The sequence below is a fragment of the Rousettus aegyptiacus genome, unplaced genomic scaffold (genome assembly GCF_014176215.1).
Source record: "Rousettus aegyptiacus isolate mRouAeg1 unplaced genomic scaffold, mRouAeg1.p scaffold_m13_p_1, whole genome shotgun sequence".
Classification (NCBI taxonomy): Eukaryota; Metazoa; Chordata; class Mammalia; order Chiroptera; family Pteropodidae; genus Rousettus; species Rousettus aegyptiacus.
Genome location: NW_023416284.1, coordinates 109,924,404 through 109,944,595, shown reverse-complemented (window position 1 = coordinate 109,944,595; position 20,192 = coordinate 109,924,404). Strand labels below are relative to the sequence as shown.

The window sequence follows — 20,192 nt, the reverse complement described above, 5'->3', positions numbered from 1 at the left end:
ATCCCCGCAATTATGTATTCAATTGTAGTTGTCTCTCTCTTTCTATTACATAATCGTAAACACACATAGAATAAAACCTGATAATAACAGGCCTACAAAAACAATATCCCTGCTTGAGAAAAGCTTATAATTGAGTTGTGTAGAAAGAATGGAATTCACCCCTCCCACACATACACACAGACATATATAAACTTGAAGATTAGCAATATCCAAAATGTGTGACAATAAATCTGTTTGACCAAAAAAAAAAAAAAAAAAAAAGAATTGTAGTAAATTTATACACTGAGTCATTCTGTGTCCTTGCCAGACCTATAGTTCCTCATAGAGTGTTAACTACATTTTCCTTTTTAAACTATGGGATTTTCAATAGTTTATTAGCAATTCCATTTTATCATAACTAGCACACTGTTTGTGGTTTATAGCTACAAAAGATTCGGGATTTGTTTTGTTTTGAAATGATTTTCTTGATAATAGTAGATACTCTTGGAGACTCCTGGCTTCTGAGAAAAATCATTCTTTCAGTTAGAAAAGGTAGAGATTGTTTTCTACCTTGGTGTGTTCCTGACTTGATTATTTGCTGATGTCTTTCAGTGGTTAGACTCCACTTATGAGACATGCCTCTTTCAGTGTCTCTGTCCTGTTTGTTCATTGGCCCTAAGCAGAAATGCACTTCATTTTCTCATGAAATATATAGGAGTTTCAGAAATCACTTGGAGCCAAGCATTCTGTCTACGATACCACCAACAGAACTGGACGTTCTCTAAAAGAAAAAACCTCCCTGGCTGATGACAATCTAAAACTGGATGACATGTTGAGTGAGCTCAGAGACAAATGGGATACTATCTGTGGAAAATCCGTGGAAAGGTAATGTTCTTTAAGGCAGTGGTTACTTTGTAGACCCCTTTCAAACACACAATAGTGGTGCTTTGTGGGGAATTTTAGGAACCTTAAATGCCCCCTTTGCCTGGAGAACTGCTGGTTCTTAGTACCCCACAGTACTTGCACTGGGAAGTCTTTGCTGTTGGTTATCATTTATCTCTGAGTACTCAAGCCACTTGAAAGTGATAACATTCTCTAGGCTTCTGTCATCTCACGCCTGACCGCAGCAATTGCCTTCTGACTGTCTTATCAGGTCTGCTGTTGTCCTCCTTAATCCAATTTCTACATAACTACTAACTAGTCTTTTAAAAATGTAATTGGGATCTTGTCATCCCCCTGCTTCATACCCTTTAGGGGCTTATTATTGGGTGTGAATTAAAACATAGGCTTCTTAATGAGGTGTGCAGATTTCTACGACCTAACCCCTCCTATGTGCCCTTCCGATTTCTATCCACCCCTTTCTGATTTTCCTCTTCCTCATTACACTTCAATCACAAAGGCCCAAAACTTATTTCAAATTTTTTAAAGTATTTAATACCATACAGTACTACTAGAAGAGTTAGAATATCTTAGGGATGTTTTTAAATTTTTCATTCCTCCGTAGTCTAATTACTTTTGTTAGTATCAGGATTAAATCGAATATTATATTCAGTTCTAGGGAACTTTGCAAAAAGTTTGTGTGTGTGTGTGTGTGTGTGTGTGTGTGTGTGTGTGTTTTAAATTCCTTAAAATCATCTCCAGTCTCAAAAGGTTATGCGCTTTTTACGATGTCAAATAGTCATATAAATGATTTTATTTATATGACATTCTTGAAAAGGTAAAAAAATTAGTGATGGCAGACAGATCTGTAAATGCCAGGGGTTAGAGATGAAGGCACGCTGTGACATTAAAGAGACTTCATGAGGGAGATTTTTGGGATGATGGTACTGTTCTGTATCTTGATTATGATGGTAGTTCCATGAATCCATAAATATGTTAAAATTCACAGAGCTGTATACCCCAAAAAGTCAAGTTTACCGTACGATAATTTAAAACATTAATTTAATTTTTTTTGTTGTTTAAAAGGCATTTTTTTAATGAAGAAACTGAAGGGTTCAGTTTTTTCTAGAGGTAATGATGAGGGAATTTTCCTGGAATGGATGCCATGTATTTAAGGAATCGAAGAGAACATTTGAGAAAAGTGTTCTTATTTTCTAAAGACAGCCAAAAAACAGCAATAAATGCCAATATGTTGTTTTTCCTCAAGTACTGCTCAAGCTTCATAAAGGAATTTTAACTGTTTGAATGTATAGGGCAGCTTTTTTGTTGCTCAGATTGATTTTTCTACCTTTTTTTTCCCCCAGACAAAACAAATTGGAGGAAGCCCTGTTGTTTTCTGGACAATTCACAGACGCCCTCCAGGCCCTCATTGACTGGTTATATAGAGTTGAACCCCAGCTGGCAGAAGACCAGCCCGTCCATGGAGACATTGATTTAGTGATGAATCTGATCGATAATCACAAGGTATTATTATCTGGAACATTTTATTGACCTCATTAGATTATTCCGAGAATAGAGAAAACTAACCACTTAGCCTTTTAAAATCTAAAAAGTATATATCATATCATACTATGTAACAGTCTTTAATATTGAAATGTGTGTACGTTTGACCAGAATCAGGAAGTCAACTTTAAAAGTGATGTAGGAAAATTACTTTAGGATCAATGACATAATACTGTTTTTAATTTCCAGATCTAAAACCTTTTTAGAACTTTGAAAGCGATTTTATTCTCTGGTGCTTTAAAACATGTTTCAAGAATGTTTTACAATCTTTTTTTTATTCATTTAAATCATTCTGTAATATAACTTAAAATCATTTATTCAGTGACCTGGAACTTGGTCATTGCATAAGTTGAATAGATTTGTGACATGATCTGTGGAGGTCATGATCAATTTTCTGTTTTTAAAAACCATTTTAACCTTGCTGCTTGAACTACAGCAGTTTATGAGACAACAGAAAATGTTATGAGGGTTTTAATTATTACTGCAAGAAAACTGGTTTCCTTGGAACTTTCGGACACGTATGTTAAACTACTGGGCAAATCAAAGGTCATTTTCGAGATGTTCAGCTGATACTGAGTATAAGATTCTAGATTATGATCAAATGCTGTATTATAACTTAAAGAGCCTTGAAAACGACGTGAGGTACAATACCAGTATAGAATGGTTGTATCGGAGTTGATTTTATATATAGATACCTTGCAGCACTGTACTTGAATTTGTGTTATATTTCCCCTCTATAGTTTTTTAGTTCAAGAAAACTATTTCACTTTAAAATGTTCTCTTTATACTTCTCTGGTTATGCTATTTTGATATTACCCTTTTTTTTTTTTTTTAAGTGTTGGTCCTTTTGCATATTTATTTCCCCTTTCTGGTTCTATTATTTCATGCCCATAAAAAAGAGTTTGCTATTTTGAATATTAGAAAATAGAAGAGTAAATGAAGAACATTGATCAGACATGCAAAAATTAAAATTTTTAAAAATTACATTGCTTTGTCTATATTAAAACAAATGTTTTGTGCATGATTAATACAAACTTTTCCATTCCCTGGCATTTGTTCAATGAGTAATGAATAGTGTAATGTTACTTTTTACATAAATGCCATTTTTCTAAGCTCACTGTCTAAATATTTACTCCCCTAGGCACTTGCCAGTTTTTTTAATATATTAAAGGTCATCAAGAATGAATTAATCATTCAGCATTAGTAATACAATTGGAAGGCTCAAGAAGAGGTTTCAGTATAAGAAGTACATTAGAAAGTCTACTCAGAAATATTGGAATAGTCAGATCACGGATAGAATGTTTAGACACTACCTTCCATGCATGGGTTTATGCATTTGTGTGTGTGTCTATCCGCAAGAATATCTCATTATTTAACACTAATAGAGTGAAATCAGCAAAGAATTCATCAAAGTATTTTTTTATTGTTTTTGATGGGCTCTCTTTTGTGAGTGCTCTGAATATCAAAATAGAAACTCATGGATAGAGGCAAAGTTAAAAATGTGCTTGGTAGTAGTTATTTGTGATGATTTTTTAGATAAACAAGTTAATTCTATTCTATACATAAAGTTAGTTATTTGAAAGATGTAATTGTTGCATACAGGCTCTTGGATCAGAAATGAAGAACCTTGAGCTCATTTCTTAGATAAAGGCTATGGCCAAAAGAAACCAGTTTAACTGCTTTCATATCAAAGTTTGTCGAAATTAGATAGGAGAAAAATAAAACAAAGTTTTTGCTCCAAGATGACAAATAAGGATTCAGGCTTTTAAAATCTGATGTTATGAGTTAGTACTCAGGCTGCTGCCAAAGATGAAAGCATGTTATAGAGAAAAAAGGACTACATGCCAACTCTGTATGAGATTCCCTGCGTTTATCTCTAAGCACTGCTGTGAAGAACCCCAGGATTGCTTTGTTAGGCTTTGTTAGTCCCTTAGATATGCTTACTAATTGAGAGTAGTGTGGTGGGCAACACTTGCTTGGCACTTACTCCTTCTTTGAGAGGAATTGGGACACCATACTAAGGAATCTTAGAAAAAAAAGGAAATTTGATGCATTTGTGTGTGTGTGTGTGTGTGTGTGTGTGTGTGTGTGTGTGTGTGTAAGTGAAATGAAGAAGGGTGGCCACTATTATTTAGATCCAGTGTTATTTAGAAAATAAGGTGGTTCACTCAGGAGAACATGAGAAGATTGAGCAAATTTATACAAGACTGGCTGTAACTGCTCTGATTAGGAGCCGTGTGTCGGGTCTGATCTGAAGATGCTGTGAAAAATAGGGGTCATTCAACTGTAGGTCTTAGAGATCTATACATCTGTACCTGATATTATGTACACATATACATTTCAAGCAGTACGTTTGTAATTAAAAATTTTTGTAATTAAAAATTTTCATAAAAACATGGTTTTCGTAGGCCTTCCAAAAGGAATTGGGGAAGAGGACCAGCAGCGTGCAGGCCCTGAAGCGCTCAGCCCGAGAGCTCATAGAAGGCAGCCGAGACGACTCCTCCTGGGTCCAGGTCCAGATGCAGGAGTTAAGCACACGCTGGGAGACCGTGTGTGCACTTTCTGTATCAAAGCAATCGCGATTAGAAGCAGCTCTGCGTCAGGTAAAAATCATGTAAATTCCAGCTGGGCACAGTGAGAAGGTATTGAAGTCTCAACAAGAAATATACTCATGAAGAACTGTGAAGCTCCTCATTTCTTCACCAGGACAGTCATGGAAAAGAAAATTCTTATAGCATCATTGCCTTGATCCTTTCCCCGAATTCCTCTCCCAAGAATTTCAGTTACTACAGAGGGAGATTTTCTAATCTTCACATGAAAATGCTGCTTGAGTAATTTTTCAGCATAATGTATAATGGGCTGCCAGTCATCTAAAATCAGATTGTTAAAATGGTGAATTATTCTTCATTTAAGCCCTTCTGATATATTAAATGTTTCCTTACATTTGTAAAATGCAGCACCATATATCTTTATCTTTTTATGGGAATAATGAATTAATTTTATTTTCATTAAGAGGAAAAATCTACTACACTAACAAGCGTGTTTGGGAATCTTGTTTTGGGTGGGTGTGTCTCTGTGCACTATCAGGCGGAGGAATTTCACTCGGTGGTACATGCCCTCTTGGAGTGGCTGGCTGAGGCAGAGCAAACCCTTCGTTTCCATGGCATTCTCCCAGATGATGACGATGCTCTTCGGACTCTCATTGATCAGCATAAAGTGAGTTATTTAAACGCCAAGTAAAACTAAATGAGAATATCAAACAAAGTAGAGAAAATAGACTCATGATTGCAAATGTCAACTGCGTGAATATCTACCTTCCTGAGAGATAATTAAAGATCTGGTACATTTGAGAATTTACACATGTGCTCCTTGCTTACATAGGTATGTTTCTGTGCTCCTAGATACATAAGTATATATAGCTGTCTTTTCATGTTTACATATATAGAGATATATTTTTACATATATATATATATCTATATATATAGAAAATGATTATTCCTATCTTTAGGAAGCACATTGATTTTTCTAGGGGGTTATTTGCCTTCTGACCGAAATTGGTCAATTTTGTTACACTTTCATGTGCATTTTAGGGATGAAATTTCCTTAAATGAGCAGTTTGGAAGAATTATACCATTAGAATTGTAAATTAATCATTTTGACTTTTATAAGCAAAAAAGGAGATAATTTAATAACTGGTATTCAAATTGTATTTTTAAGCCTCTGCTAATTCCATTTTTTCATTAGGAGTCGCCTTAAATTCTTTTGAAAACTCTAATATAAATTATAAGTTAAAAAATCAATTATACAAGTAGATATGCTGTTGAATAAATTAAGTAAAAATCTGGCCATTGAGTTTCAGATCCACTTCTTTCCTGTGATAATGCATAAAACTAGCAAAACCCCTAAGAGAGCTCTTGACATGTTTTTTAACCTTTGACTCTAAAAATCAGGAATTTGCAATACTACCACTCAAAATGTATTGATGTTAGCATTTCCTATTAATTTCAAAGAATCCGTTTCACCACAGAGTAACCTTGTCCTTCAAGGTCAAGTTGGAAATTCTTCATTAATTCTAGTATAGCATGGATTACATCATCTACAGTGTCTTCTTATTTTAACTGCTAAGCTCTCCGAGTGATAGGTTGCGTAACCTATAGCAATGAAATATTGCCTCATCATTAATCAAAGTGATGTGAGCTTCTGTGACATTATCTGGAAGAATGAAATGCTACATACACCATTTAATGTTGAAGCTAGGATGTAAGTGTGGGAAAATTATATCAAATTTATTACAAATTTTAATTCAGTTCAATATCTTTGAAAGTCTGGTTTATATTATATTACGTAGGCTAGTCATCAGCCAGCATCGAGTTCCTCTAACATACTTAGTCTTGGGTCTCAGAGTAGTCCCTTGAAGCCCAGGGTTCATATCTAACATCCTACATAAAGGATCCCACTTGTGGTCTCACCACCCTCACAGCAGCACCAGGAAACCCCTAGAAACATCAGGAGGCAGATATCTGGAGCAGAGGTAGAGGTTTTTTCAAATACAGTAGATCTTCCAATAATGTCGTTTCATTATAACATTGATGAGGTGCTGTAGGAACTTAACTCTTGTTTATACTGATTAGCCTATGGTAAAAATGGTTTTGTTAAGTCGTTTCACTTGAAGTTGCAGTGTTAACCCATCGACAGTGTTAAGTGAGGACTTACTATATAATTGTCTTTACATATTTTTAAAATAGCACAAACCACTTAAATAACATGTAATGTTATAAAGGGCTTCTTAGTAATGGTATTTTGCAGTAATGTTACTCATACTTTTTCATTTCCTCTGCTTCCCTTCACGCATTCACCAATAGGAGAAAAACAGAATATTTAATTTAATTTCTCAGCCCTGGGATTGAGACATCTCAGCATAATTCAGTTTCTGAAAATAGCAAGCTTTCTCACGTGAGCACACACCAGTAAGGTAGCACTCAGATGAGATTGGAAGAGCACAGACAACTAGCAGAGAGGTGACATTCCAGGCAGGAAGGATTAGGCTCTTCTAGGTGTAGGAGTGTTTAAAAGTACATGGTCAGATCAGCTGCCCTCTGGGAAAAAGGACAGCTGTTATTAACCTCTGGATTTCTCTTCCTAGTAAAGTTTTTTACTTTTTCTTTTAAGAAAAAGAAAATTAAAATATTTTTAGAAGTAGGCCATGATGTTTAAAAAGTAGGTCATTTTAGTTAAGTGTATTGTTCATTGAACCTTGACTCCACAGCAGAAAAAAAATGTGTAAATAGAAGGTTAAAAAGCATTTATTTAATTACAGAGACACAAAATTGAATAAGACAGTCTTGATTTTGTGGAACTTAAGATCTAATAGATACGTATGTAAACAAATTATTTTAGTACAGCAAAATGCCCAAGTAGGAAGTATATGACAGAGCTGCCTCACAGAGATTAAAAACAAAAGGTCACTAGACTTTGTAGTAAACACCCATATTTTCAGATGATCACCCCAGTCACATGGCCTGAGTAGCATGAATGTCAGCTATGTTTGCAGCCTCTGGTACCCTTGTCACTGTGATCAAGGAACCCTTCTTAGCGTCGGGGTCCAGATAGATTAGAGTGTCTGTGGATCCTTTTAATTCTGTGTGAGGTTTTGGAAGCATGTCACCCATTTTAGGGCAAAGGTCCTCATTTTTTAACCACGCTTGCAGAGTTCTGTGATCCATGCATGTATCTGTGGATATAGTTTTGATGGTAGAAAGTAACAGTTATGTATGTGAGACATTTATTTAAAAAGTTCATTCAAAAGCCTTTCCTTGGACTTGTTGAGGCTTGCTTATCCTGCTGGGGCAGCTCTTACTGGTCTTTGAGGACAGTTCACACGCATGCTGGCCCACTGTCAGGCTCACTCACTCCGGTCTCCCCGTCACTCCTTCCTGCCTGGACGCTTGCGCCCTCTCTCCAACACTTCCAATCATTTATAACTTCTTGCCCAGCCTTCTCTCTTCCTTAGCACTTCTTTTTTTATTTTTTATTTTGGCCCATATTTATATCTTTCCTGACACAGTTAATACTATTTTAAATACCAACCTCCTTGTCTTATTTGTTAGGAGGTTTTTGTTTTCTTTTGTTTTGATCGCAATCGATATTAATTTTATTTCTGGTATTACTGTCTCTCCCAATCCTACTTTCCATTAGTAATGTAATTATAATATATACAAAATTAGGAAAGAGTTTTTATAATGTATTTTGTAAAGCATGAGGTATTACCCTATATTTAAAAATATGTATTAGAAAGTAATTTATTTCCTATTTTTGTCCCTTCTCCTTCCTTAATTCCCAATTATTGGAATATTTCCAGCTGTGAATATACCAGTTGATGTTCTCGTTTATTTGTTTAACTCTTGATAGTCAAATTGTTTTCAACCAGTGCCAACAGATAATTGAAGTCTTTGTTTCTGCTGTAGGAATTCATGAAGAAACTGGAAGAAAAGCGAGCTGCACTCAATAAAGCTACCAGTATGGGAGATGCTATTTTGGCCATCTGCCACCCGGACTCCATCACCACCATTAAGCACTGGATAACAATCATCCGGGCCAGGTTTGAGGAGGTCAGTGTGTCTCAGATCATCTTTAGAGCAGCAATAACTTTGAGAGTCGGGATATGGAAACCTCAACAGTTAAGGTGCACTAATGGCCATGGGAATATGAGGCTTCTGGAGAGAAAAAATGTTCTTTTAAAATAATCTTCCTGTGTGCATTTCCTGTGTCTGCAGTCCACTTTTCTTGAAAAAGTTAAAGGAATTTTGCATCCATGTCCCTGAAACATGAAAAGGCAAATGCTTGGTATATGTATAAATTTTGTCCCACTTCCACATTGCATCTATTAAATAACCAATCAAGCAGTTGAATAGTATTTCAGGGTAGTATATCTTGTGGAACGAATGGCATACACAGAGTAAATTAATTCTATATTTAAGATTTTAGCTATTTTTCTTTCCACTCTGTGCTACATGGAGTAAGCATACTTGATCCTTCAGAGAATGTGTATTTGAACTTTAGAGAGCAAAGGAAGCCTGGGTGATTGACATACATCTCTATACCTCTGAAGGGGATGAGCATCATAGAGGGCTCTCATGTCCTCTGCAGGCTGGGTCTAGAAAGACTAGAAGTGTTATGGGTCTAGCCCAGTACGATCCTAATTTACATTGAAATTTTGTATATTTTACATGAATTAAATTATTCATTAAGGTGGAAGAAATTCAGAGAAATTTCTATTTCTCCAATAGGTGCTGGCCTGGGCGAAGCAACATCAGCAGAGATTAGCAAGTGCTCTGGCTGGGCTCATCGCTAAACAGGAATTGTTGGAAGCTTTGCTGGCTTGGTTGCAGTGGGCTGAAACTACGCTTAGTGATAAGGATAAAGAAGTCATCCCCCAGGAAATTGAAGAGGTGAAAGCCCTCATTGCAGAACACCAGGTAAAATAAATGTCATCCCAAACCCTGCCTTCTCAGATGTTTTCTTTCTTTCACTGCTGTAATTCTCCTAAGATTGCTTTGTGCTTATTACCTTCACTTCTTCAAAAATACTCACCTCCTTCCAAATGGGTTTCAAATTCTACCTCTGCCTTAAAACTATTCTCTTCACAGTTATTGAATTTTGATGGTCTATCCTCTCATTCTGGTACCTTCCCAGCACTCTTTCCTTCTTGGCCTCTGTGAAAAGTTACATTCTCATGACACTGTCTCAGATTGGCTCCCACCCTTTTTCCTGCTTTCTAAATAGCAGCAATCCTTATGTCTGTCCTCAGCTCTCCACTCCTTTCATTCTGCTCTCTTTGGTAGTCTCGCCCTCCCTTGTTTTATTGCTCCACGTTTGCATTTTCTACTGTCTGCTGCTAAACATCTCCTAAGATGACTGTAAGTACTTCAAGTACATATCTATATTGTCTTGCTCAAAAAAAAAAAAAAAATTACTTCTCCTATTTATCCTACTTGTTTTAAACTCTGAAATGATGGGTATCACACTAATTCTGATTTATTTGTTTGCTTTTTAGTTTACTATGCATTTACAAGGGGAAACATTGTGTCAACATAGTTGGTTAAGCAGTTAGCATTGATATTATATTTTAATAAAAGTGTAAGATATTGATGTCCGTAATGGCCCTGCAGTGTCTCAGGCCATGCTGTCTGTGATCAGAGGTATTAAGGTGATCAGAGTTCTCCAGTGTGACTAATGTTCCGGAAATGCGTTACTTCACTTTTCACTTTTATTTGCCTCCTCCTTTCCTCATCACTTTCACCAGTCTCTGCTTTTGCCACATATTCCAGATATAGGGATACCCAGTCAACAATAATAAGCCTCAGGAGATGAGATTAAAAAAGGAAAGAGAGCCAAGTCTTTTAAATATAAACTTTAACATGAATTACTTTTACCTTCCTTGGCTTAGCATATTCATTGACAGAAATATTTAAGATATATCCACATTTAATGTCTATGTTCTTTGTCACTGTATATCAAAGCCACCTTAAATATTTCAAATACGTAGGTAAAATGTGTCACAGAAAAGTCCTAGGGACCACTCCAGTTAACTAGTCCCTTTGTAGACAAATGCTCATTTCAAGATCCTTCTGGAAGAGCTTGGACGCTCGATCCTGGTTGGTGCACAGAAAGGTTTTGTTGTTCAGACAGCTGCTCCCATGTGTACTCTTCAAAGTAAAACAAATTACTTTGGTGATGCTGTAATTACTTACCAGCTATAAAATTTTGTATTCTTTAGAAATGAGTAAACACTATGTTATGATATTTAGACATTTTTCCCTCTTAAAAATAAAACACAATGGTTTATTCTTTTTTAGAAACAATAGCATGGTCCTTTTATCCTTTGTTTTTAGTTCGTTTCTTATGGTGGTTTTCTCCGGTATACTTGTTTACTTGATTTAATTGATATCATTTCTTTCATTTTAGACCTTCATGGAGGAAATGACCAGGAAGCAACCTGATGTGGATAAAGTTACCAAGACCTATAAGAGGAGAACGGCTGATCCTTCCTCACTACAGTCCCATATTCCGGTCTTGGATAAAGGGCGAGCAGGAAGTAAGCAGTGGCCAGTTTCTTTAAAACAAAGATAGTTAAGCAAGGAAGTTTGTTTTTGTTTTTGTTTTTGTTTCTGCTTTTGTTTTTTTTATTTGTCATTTGAAATTTCAGAGCAATTGGTAATTCTACGTGAACTCTCCATCATAAAAGGTTTTCTCAAAAGAATACATGGGCTCAAGTTTTCTAGCAACTTATTTAAAAATAAAGAAAAGATACATCCAGTTCTCTGTATGGAACTTTATTGGCTTGAACTATATCTTTCAGATTTGCTGGAAGGAATTAAAAAATGTGCCACAAGAACAGAATTCATCACACACACACACACTCATATTTATTTGCTATATAAATAACCTTAAAGTGGAATGCAACAGAAATGATCATGACCTGGGTAAAGTTCTTGACCTAGCTGTTCATTAGTGACCAGTAATCTGATAGATTTTGCTCATGTTCTATTTACCTCTTCAGCGACCTTGATTCAGTGAAGTGATAATTAAAAACAATGATAGCTAGCTTGGAGAAGATGCAAAAGCAGCACAATTTATATCATACATTTTATATATTTCTGCATGATATCTTAAAAAAAAATGGTTTCAGACCTGTTGTAGTTAATACGCTGCACAATGAGCCAAGGTAACAAAGCGGTTAAGAACTCTGGAGGCAGACCCCTTGGCTGTCTCCATCACTTCCCAACTTGGAAATGACACCTTGGACAGGTTACTTAAACTCTCTCTCTCTCTCTGAGCCTCAGTTTCCACATCCATAAAAGGGGATAACTATAACCTCATTGGGCCGTGGCAAGGATTAAGTGAGCTAATGTGTATGACGTGCTTAGCATATTTGCTGGCATCTAGTTAAATTCCTAATAAATATTAGCTATTGATATTTTTATATATGTAAAGTCCTATGGGAGTTAGGAATTCTGGGTAAATCCTAGTTTGAACATCAACTTTACATAAGACCTTAGGCCAGTGATTTTTCTAGGCCACATTTAGCTAGTTTGGTGAGGAGAATGTGTTGAGATAATTGTTCTGTAAAATTATAGAAACTCTTGAAAAATAGAAAGAAGGATAAAACTTTAATAAGGCAGTAATTTGGGATATGAGTATGCACAGGAAGCACACAACCTCAGTGGAAAGTGGTCTTGGATGAAAGCTGGGATCCTGTACACATACCATATTTGGTTGGGATTATAAAGTATCCTGCTCTGACTCTAATGAATGCTCAGTGCCTCTTGCCCTCACCTGCCCTGCTTTCGGCCATATTTTCTAAGAAGGGCAGCTAGGTTTATGTAACAGATTCTAAGTCACATCTCACTGCCCTGGGAGATTTCTTTTATCATGCCTTAACAAAGAGGAGGAGCACATTGTACTTCATTGTCATGGATGTGGCATGGATTTTGAGCTAGAAACTGATTTAAGCGTAAATTTGTTGAGAGAGGTTTCCAGTATGTAAATGCCTGTCAAGATATATTTCTTCAATTTATATAGAGAGTATGTGACCCTTAATAAGTGAAACAGATTCATACCTTGACATTTTGCATCATCTAAATAGGATCCTTCTATTTGTAATACCTAGTAATTAAGTTGATTCAGTCTTAGCTAGGAACAGAAAGGGTCAAGCCTTACATTATTTCAGAACCATGGAAACTACTACCCTAACTAAAGTTATATTTTGACAGGAAAACGCTTTCCAGCATCAAGCTTATATCCTTCTGGATCACAGACACAAATCGAAACCAAGAATCCCAGGGTCAACTTATTAGTGAGCAAATGGCAGCAAGTCTGGCTCCTGGCATTGGAAAGAAGGAGGAAGCTTAATGACGCCTTGGACAGACTAGAAGAGGTTAGAAAATTCATATATTATGTGTATTTAACACCAAATTATCATTCACCATAACACATAAAAATCTTGATTTTTTTTTTCAACAAGAGTTAGATAAGCCAACTCTTGCTATTTGAGTGCATATTTACTTCTAAAATCAATACCACAAGTATGTACATTTTTATGGGAGGGAAAACCCTGATATATAGGACTTGAATTTAGGGGATCAATGAAGTAGAAAACTAATATGTTTTAACATAATTGGAAACCAACTTAAGAAAAGATGTAGCTTGACATATGTTTTGCTTGGTGGCATTAACTGGCAAATAGAACCATTTAGAATTCAGATGTTTCCATTATGTATATTCTATGATTCGAGATTTAGAGTTTCAGATTCTGAATTTGGGAAGTTTTTAGAAGTCTAAGGGAGTTAGAGTGGAAAATAGCAGAGAGAGCGAAGGGTTACGTAAGTACTGTTGAGCTGGGCCTGCTACCCTGTGGGAGAAGAACTTACCAGGGGTGCTACCTTGGGGCACACACACCACCTTTGTGACTTTGGCACTATCAGAAGTTTTCTGTTTGACATTTTGAGGAGTTTTATTTGTTTCCTCTGTTTGTAAAGAAAAGCAGTGACAGTAATGAAATGAACTTTCCAGTGAAAAGTCCCCTTTGCAAGACTGTACCTTTCTTTCCTTGAAGTGGGAAAGATATGTGTATTATCTAGAGGCTTGTTAAAAATAACACTATTCATATAGTATAAGATATAATTTGAGTGCAACATTAACTCAGCCAAAATGACTTTTGCCCTTTTCAGCTGAGGGAATTTGCTAATTTCGATTTTGATATCTGGCGCAAAAAATACATGCGATGGATGAATCACAAGAAATCTCGGGTGATGGACTTCTTCAGGAGAATCGATAAAGATCAGGATGGGAAAATAACCCGACAAGAATTTATTGATGGAATTCTTTCCTCAAGTAAGTCCCAAGAGAAGTGACTGAAACTGACGTATTTTTTTTTTTTTTTTTTAAAGCACAGTTTAAAATTGTGGGGCCAGTAAACTTGTGTGACCAATAAAACATGGCCTTTAAACTCGACTGTGAAGTCACCAGAAAAAAGTGCCTGTGGTAAAACTTATGGATTTGGAGTCAGGCACACTTAACTAATTGTGTAACCACAGATAGATTCCTTCACATTATTGAAGCTGTGCCCTCGTTAGTACAATAAAGTTAATAACACTTGATTCTTAGATTGTCTGTGTCACCTAGCATATAATGGGAAATAATAAATGCAAGTCAGTCTCTTTCTTATTCATTCTAATTCACATTCTGCTCTAATATTGTCATTAGTAGGTAATTGGAACTCTATAATATAAACTTCCGAAGGTATGTGCCATCTTATTTGATGGTTCAGTCATGTGTATGTGATATCTCTGGCACATGTTATTGGAAGTGATTCTTAAAATAAATCTTATATAAATTTTTTATGTAAAGTGATAGTTGAATCACATGAAATTTACTAATATTTAACAGTTTTCAACCTAGGAAAACAGCCATTTCAAATGATTAATCCCAGTAATAATGAAAGATAACTTTAGGTCATATATAGAGTGGTTTAATTTGTTTTGATGTAAATCAGTTTTTTAAAAAGGATTTTAATATATTTGATGACCTTGATAATTCAACCAGCCACATTAAGATTAAAATGAACAATAGAGAGATAATGTCTTGAGGCAGAATTAACAAGTTAGGATACTTTCCTTTTTTTAAAGACAAACCTTTTTGTAAAATTTTATCGTAAGTAGCAGGTCTTATTAACTTTCATTGGGAATATTTTATGGCTTATTCTGAGAATGTCTTAATTACCACATTTATGTGGAATCTAAAAAGTCATACTCACAGAAACAGAGTATAAAAGTGGTTACCAAGTCTGGGAGTGGGGGAAAAGGGGTTGGTAAAAGGGGTACAAACTTTCACCTTTATGATGAATTAGGTCAGAGGATCTAATGTGTAACTTTAGACTATAGCTGAATACACTCTATTGTATAATTGAAATGTGCTAAGAGAGTGGAACTTAAGTGTTCTTACCAAATACCAAATATATATGTGTGTGTGTGTGTGTGTGTATATATATATGTATGTATATTAGTATGTGAGGTGATTGATGTGTTAACTAGATAGGACGAATCTTTCCCCAGTATATGCATATATCAAATCTTTACAATGTGTACTATAAATATGTTACAATTTTATTTGTCAATTATGCCTCAGTAATGCTTCTTACTATTGTTTTGAAAATTTTAGAGTTTCCAACCAGTCGCCTGGAGATGAGCGCTGTTGCAGACATCTTTGACAGAGATGGTGATGGGTATATTGACTACTATGAATTTGTAGCCGCTCTTCACCCAAATAAAGATGCATATAAACCTATCACTGATGCTGACAAAATCGAAGATGAGGTACTCACTACCTTTCCATTGCTTACAACAGTAATAGTGTAATGTGTTCTGCACCATTCATGCAGCCATTTTATTTATTTCCATGTTCAGTAGTTGTGTCAAGATTTTAAGGATTCACTATGTAATGCTAATATTAAAGTGGATACTTCACCATTGTTTTTGGCAGGTGACAAGACAGGTAGCTAAGTGTAAATGTGCAAAACGATTTCAAGTTGAACAGATTGGAGATAACAAATACAGGGTAAGTTTTCAAAATAACCTTATAGTTCTTTTAAAGGATAAAAATTGAAATTTCTATATAACTTGATCTGCATCATATTCCAGGAATTATTTACTTTTACTTTATATCAAAATTTAATGGTATATAAATTTCTAATTCTTGTCATTTTAAGTTATATAGAAATAGCCTATATTTTGTATATAAGGACATATCTTTGTCATGTACAACATGTATATGACTTTTAAGGAAAAAATCATTCACAGAAAAATACCTCTCACATATGTAAATTTCTTCATATTGCTTTGGGCTATATTTTATTATGATTTAGAGGTAAGTTTTCATATTTTCAATAACAATGCTCTTCCAAGCCAGAACCATGAAGTTAAAAATGTTGACTCATTTTTATAAATATGAAAAAGAGGCCATGTTTTCCACTCGTGCAGTGATTTTTTTTTTCTCTTATTCAGAATCTTAATAACTCGGTTCACCTTCTTGAAAACAATTACTTGAAGACCAATGTGACTTTGTCACTCTTCCTCTTTTTTTTTTTTTTTCAGAAAATCTCTTATATGTAGTAGCTAGATAGGAAATGTGCTGAGTTTCCCTAATATACTATATTACTTACAAATGAAACAGTATTTATTCTTACTTTTTATACTTCAGTGCTGAAAAATATTTATCTAAGTATTTGAATTTTTAACTTAAATTTGAAACTCAAAGATTTTCAGAAAATTTGTATGGAAAATTTTGTGACTCTTAGATATGAGGTTGGGACAATTGGATACCTGCACATCTCTAAACTAGATACTATATCTGGGAGCCTGGAGTGAGAGAGAGAGAGAGAGAGAGAGAGAGAGAGAGAGAGAGAGAGAGAGAGAGAGAGAGAGAGAGTGTGTGTGTGTGTTCTAGAGCCATATGGAAAGTTTCCTGTTGAACTAATTATATCTTTCTTCCATTTTTTATTTTTTTTTATCAGTTCTTCCTGGGAAATCAGGTATAAATCAGTGGAATGTATTCTAAAGTTCCCGATGATTTTTTTTTAACTTTAATTCATAGTCATTAAAGCTTGCCATGGCCAATCTTTCCCATGCTGCCCCCCTAGCTACTATATTGTTGGTTGGCGTGGTGTTTCTGTAAACGCTATAAGGGTCCTTGGTCTAGGATTCCTTTTTGCCTTGTGTCTCAAATGAGGAGATTACTTTTAAGCAAACCAGATAATGAATTTTAGCTTGGCTGGTTACCATGTTACAAATGCAATTTTCAGTTCTCATTTTTGATAACACAAATTAGAATATATTTTATGAAAGTACTCATTGGAACCCACATTTCTACAAAGCCTCAAAAGAGTTTAACCATTGAGGATGTGTGGGATACGGTAGCTAGGGAAGGATCAGTATCAGGCAGTGACACAGAAAGGCAGGGTAGTCAGAGGTCTCAATGGCACTCAGCCGCAGTAGTGTGTTCTCTGCAAAGCAGCTATTGTCTGTCTGTTCTAAGTCATTGACTTAGGGCATGCATCCTCTCAATAGAAATTTTAACCCTGGTGGTTTTGAATGATTATTCCTTTTGATGAAATGTATCTCTTGTAACTTACACCTTGACATCACACTCTTCCGTTTTGACCTCACTTTTAAGTCAGTATAAACTCTTCAGTGGCACTGCACTATGATCAAACTTTTATACCAACAAGAGAAATCATATTTTGATTTAAACAAGAAGTTTTTTTTTTTTGCTATATACATTTGAAAAGAACTGTGCTATTTATAGTACCTGACCATATCATATTAGCTATTACTCTGCCACTCAGTTTTTAAGCCTGTATTACATGTTAAGCTTCAAATTATCTATGATCCTCATTTATTGCAAGTGATTTTTTTCAAATAGAAATTTCAATTACTTTGAATAGTTGTTCAAACTCTTTCATCAGTTATGATCCATAAAAATTTACTTTTCCATCCTTATTATTTTCTGAGTCAGCAATTGAGAAGGCATCTTTAATTTGTAGAGAGGATATAATACTCACTTCAGAAGGCCTTCTTCACTGCAAACAAAGAACAACATCAGTCTATTTTATTCTTGTCTCACAATTTGGCTCTTGGGAAAATTAGGGAAATTCTGAAGACAGCATTAGTTGTCTAGAGAATACCTTCTCAAAATAAAATTTTAAATCATTTTTGTTTATTAGAATTGAAATTTCATCTCTAGAAAGTAGTTAGTTTCTTAAAACTTTTGTTTTGAATGTAATCTTGGACAAAAAGTGTCTGTTCTAATTATCTGGTTCCTTAAGGGTAATTTTCTTTAAATCCCCCCTTTTCCCTTTGCTTATTAGCAGCACCAAATTTTTTCTAACAAAATAAAGATATATTTCGATTTTTACATTTTGATTACATTTCAGGAGCAGGTTCAGTTATAGGAAAGTTGAAGTCTCAAAGCCTAAAAAGGGACTTAGAAACAACAATGTAAAAATGTTTGATGTAAAATGCATGAGTTCCTGCTGGTGCACTTTACATGCTTTATAGGTCCTTCTGAATTTCAGGGTCTTGAATGGTTGTCTTTGTTTTAGGGTTTGTTTCCTGAAACTCAGTGGTAAAGCTTACTGAAAAGTAGCAGTTTTAAAGTTTTCTATTTATCTGCCATGAGCCCAGACAAATAGTCAAAGTCACAATTGTATTTTACCTGCCTTAAAAAAGAAGCCAGTTATGTTTAATTGACTGTTTATTTTGCTATGGTATCTGTTAGGTTGACAACCGTGAAATTCAGTATGGTGTTTTTTATAAGTTGGACATGAGCCTATTAGAAATGATTTAAAAGTATAAAATTGTTTCTCATGGGCTTTCAAAACAAATAAACCTTATCATCAGAAACTACCTGTAGTCTAGACATTTTTTTCAGGACCTGCAGAATTTATAGCATATCCAAGTGATTGGAGAGCCATTGAAAGGGCAAAAATAAGACAATTGCTTATTAGTGCCAGCAGTTATGGTACAAACAGCTTGAAGAGAAAGCCTTTTAGATTTGAAAGCTGCATCATTAATAATGTCAGTGAATGTTCTAATATTACAGTAATCTAAAATGGCACATTAATCCAGTCTTGAACTAGTTGGTTTACCAGATCATTAGTGATGCAAAAATTTTATTTGTGAAATTTTTATTGGTCATGTTTATTTATTACTTTATATTCCCTAAGTCGAAACTGCACTCAGAGAAAACAGAATGAGTTTATGAAGATTTCTCTCACAGATTCAGTGGCAAACAGTTTTAGCAGAAGAGGAATTTTTAATGAAGAAGAATCAGACTTTATTACATTTTCTTTAGAGTCATCATCTTATTTTGTATAAATCCTGGGCTAGTGGACCAGTGCTTATTTTCATGGCTGTGTTTAATTTCTAGAAACATTTTTTAATCACTACCTTACTAATGTTGTATCTGTCAAAAGAAGGAAAATCATCTTTAGAAAATATCTTTAATATTATACTCGATAACCTTTGTTATCCTTTTTCAAACTATTTCCTTTGGGCTCAATCAGCATGCAGCAGTCTAACGCAGATCATTACAAACCCCTTTTCCTGAGATTTTACTAATCGCTGTGAACTAAGCAAAAAGTCAAAGTCGGTTGCTTAAGCTACTACAGATTACACGTCATCCTTTAGTTTAGAATTATCATTGACAATTAGAGGTTCTTCTTTCTTCACCTTCACAGTTTGGAGACTCCCAGCAACTGCGACTTGTTCGAATCCTGCGAAGTACTGTGATGGTTCGCGTTGGAGGTGGATGGATGGCGCTCGACGAGTTCTTAGTGAAAAACGATCCTTGCAGGGGTAAGGAGGCACATATGTCAAGATAATAACACCATGAAAGTGTATCAATTTCACGTTATTTTCCAGCACCAAAAACATTCTTGGGTATGATTTTGGTCATTTATTATAGCAGTGAATGTTTCACATTGGTCTGTCAGCCTAAAGTTCCCAAAGAACTCGTGGCAGTCATGTAAACCATGCTATTCTCGTCATTTTTTTACTTCTTCTGGATAAACATGAGACCGGTGGGCAGGGAATACTGGAATAGATTTTCTTTTGAGATGCTCCTGTTTGCAGTTTTCACAATGAGCAATTACACCAACTGGGGAAAGGATTTCATCTGTCATTAAATAGCAAAGTAAAAGGAATGAAAATTGAGGT

General features: G+C 35.2%; 1 protein-coding gene across 22 annotated transcripts in view; it reads left to right on the top strand.

Annotated features, from left to right (window-relative positions):
* The window catches only part of DST (dystonin), a 398,831-nt gene that overhangs the window by 371,007 nt on the left and 7,632 nt on the right, over positions 1-20,192 (top strand). For 21 of the 22 annotated variants that reach the window (XM_036230186.1, XM_036230672.1, XM_036230457.1 and 18 more), the window contains 13 exons: positions 695-864; positions 2,223-2,382; positions 4,830-5,024; positions 5,509-5,637; positions 8,886-9,029; positions 9,708-9,896; positions 11,386-11,515; positions 13,194-13,357; positions 14,151-14,313; positions 15,640-15,794; positions 15,961-16,035; positions 16,991-17,008; positions 19,715-19,832. In XM_036230186.1, coding sequence (XP_036086079.1) covers positions 695-864; positions 2,223-2,382; positions 4,830-5,024; positions 5,509-5,637; positions 8,886-9,029; positions 9,708-9,896; positions 11,386-11,515; positions 13,194-13,357; positions 14,151-14,313; positions 15,640-15,794; positions 15,961-16,035; positions 16,991-17,008; positions 19,715-19,832 — 1,810 coding nt within the window. The remainder of the gene's footprint in view (positions 1-694; positions 865-2,222; positions 2,383-4,829; positions 5,025-5,508; positions 5,638-8,885; positions 9,030-9,707; positions 9,897-11,385; positions 11,516-13,193; positions 13,358-14,150; positions 14,314-15,639; positions 15,795-15,960; positions 16,036-16,990; positions 17,009-19,714; positions 19,833-20,192) is intronic. The other variant, XM_036230583.1, reaches the window with a different exon arrangement.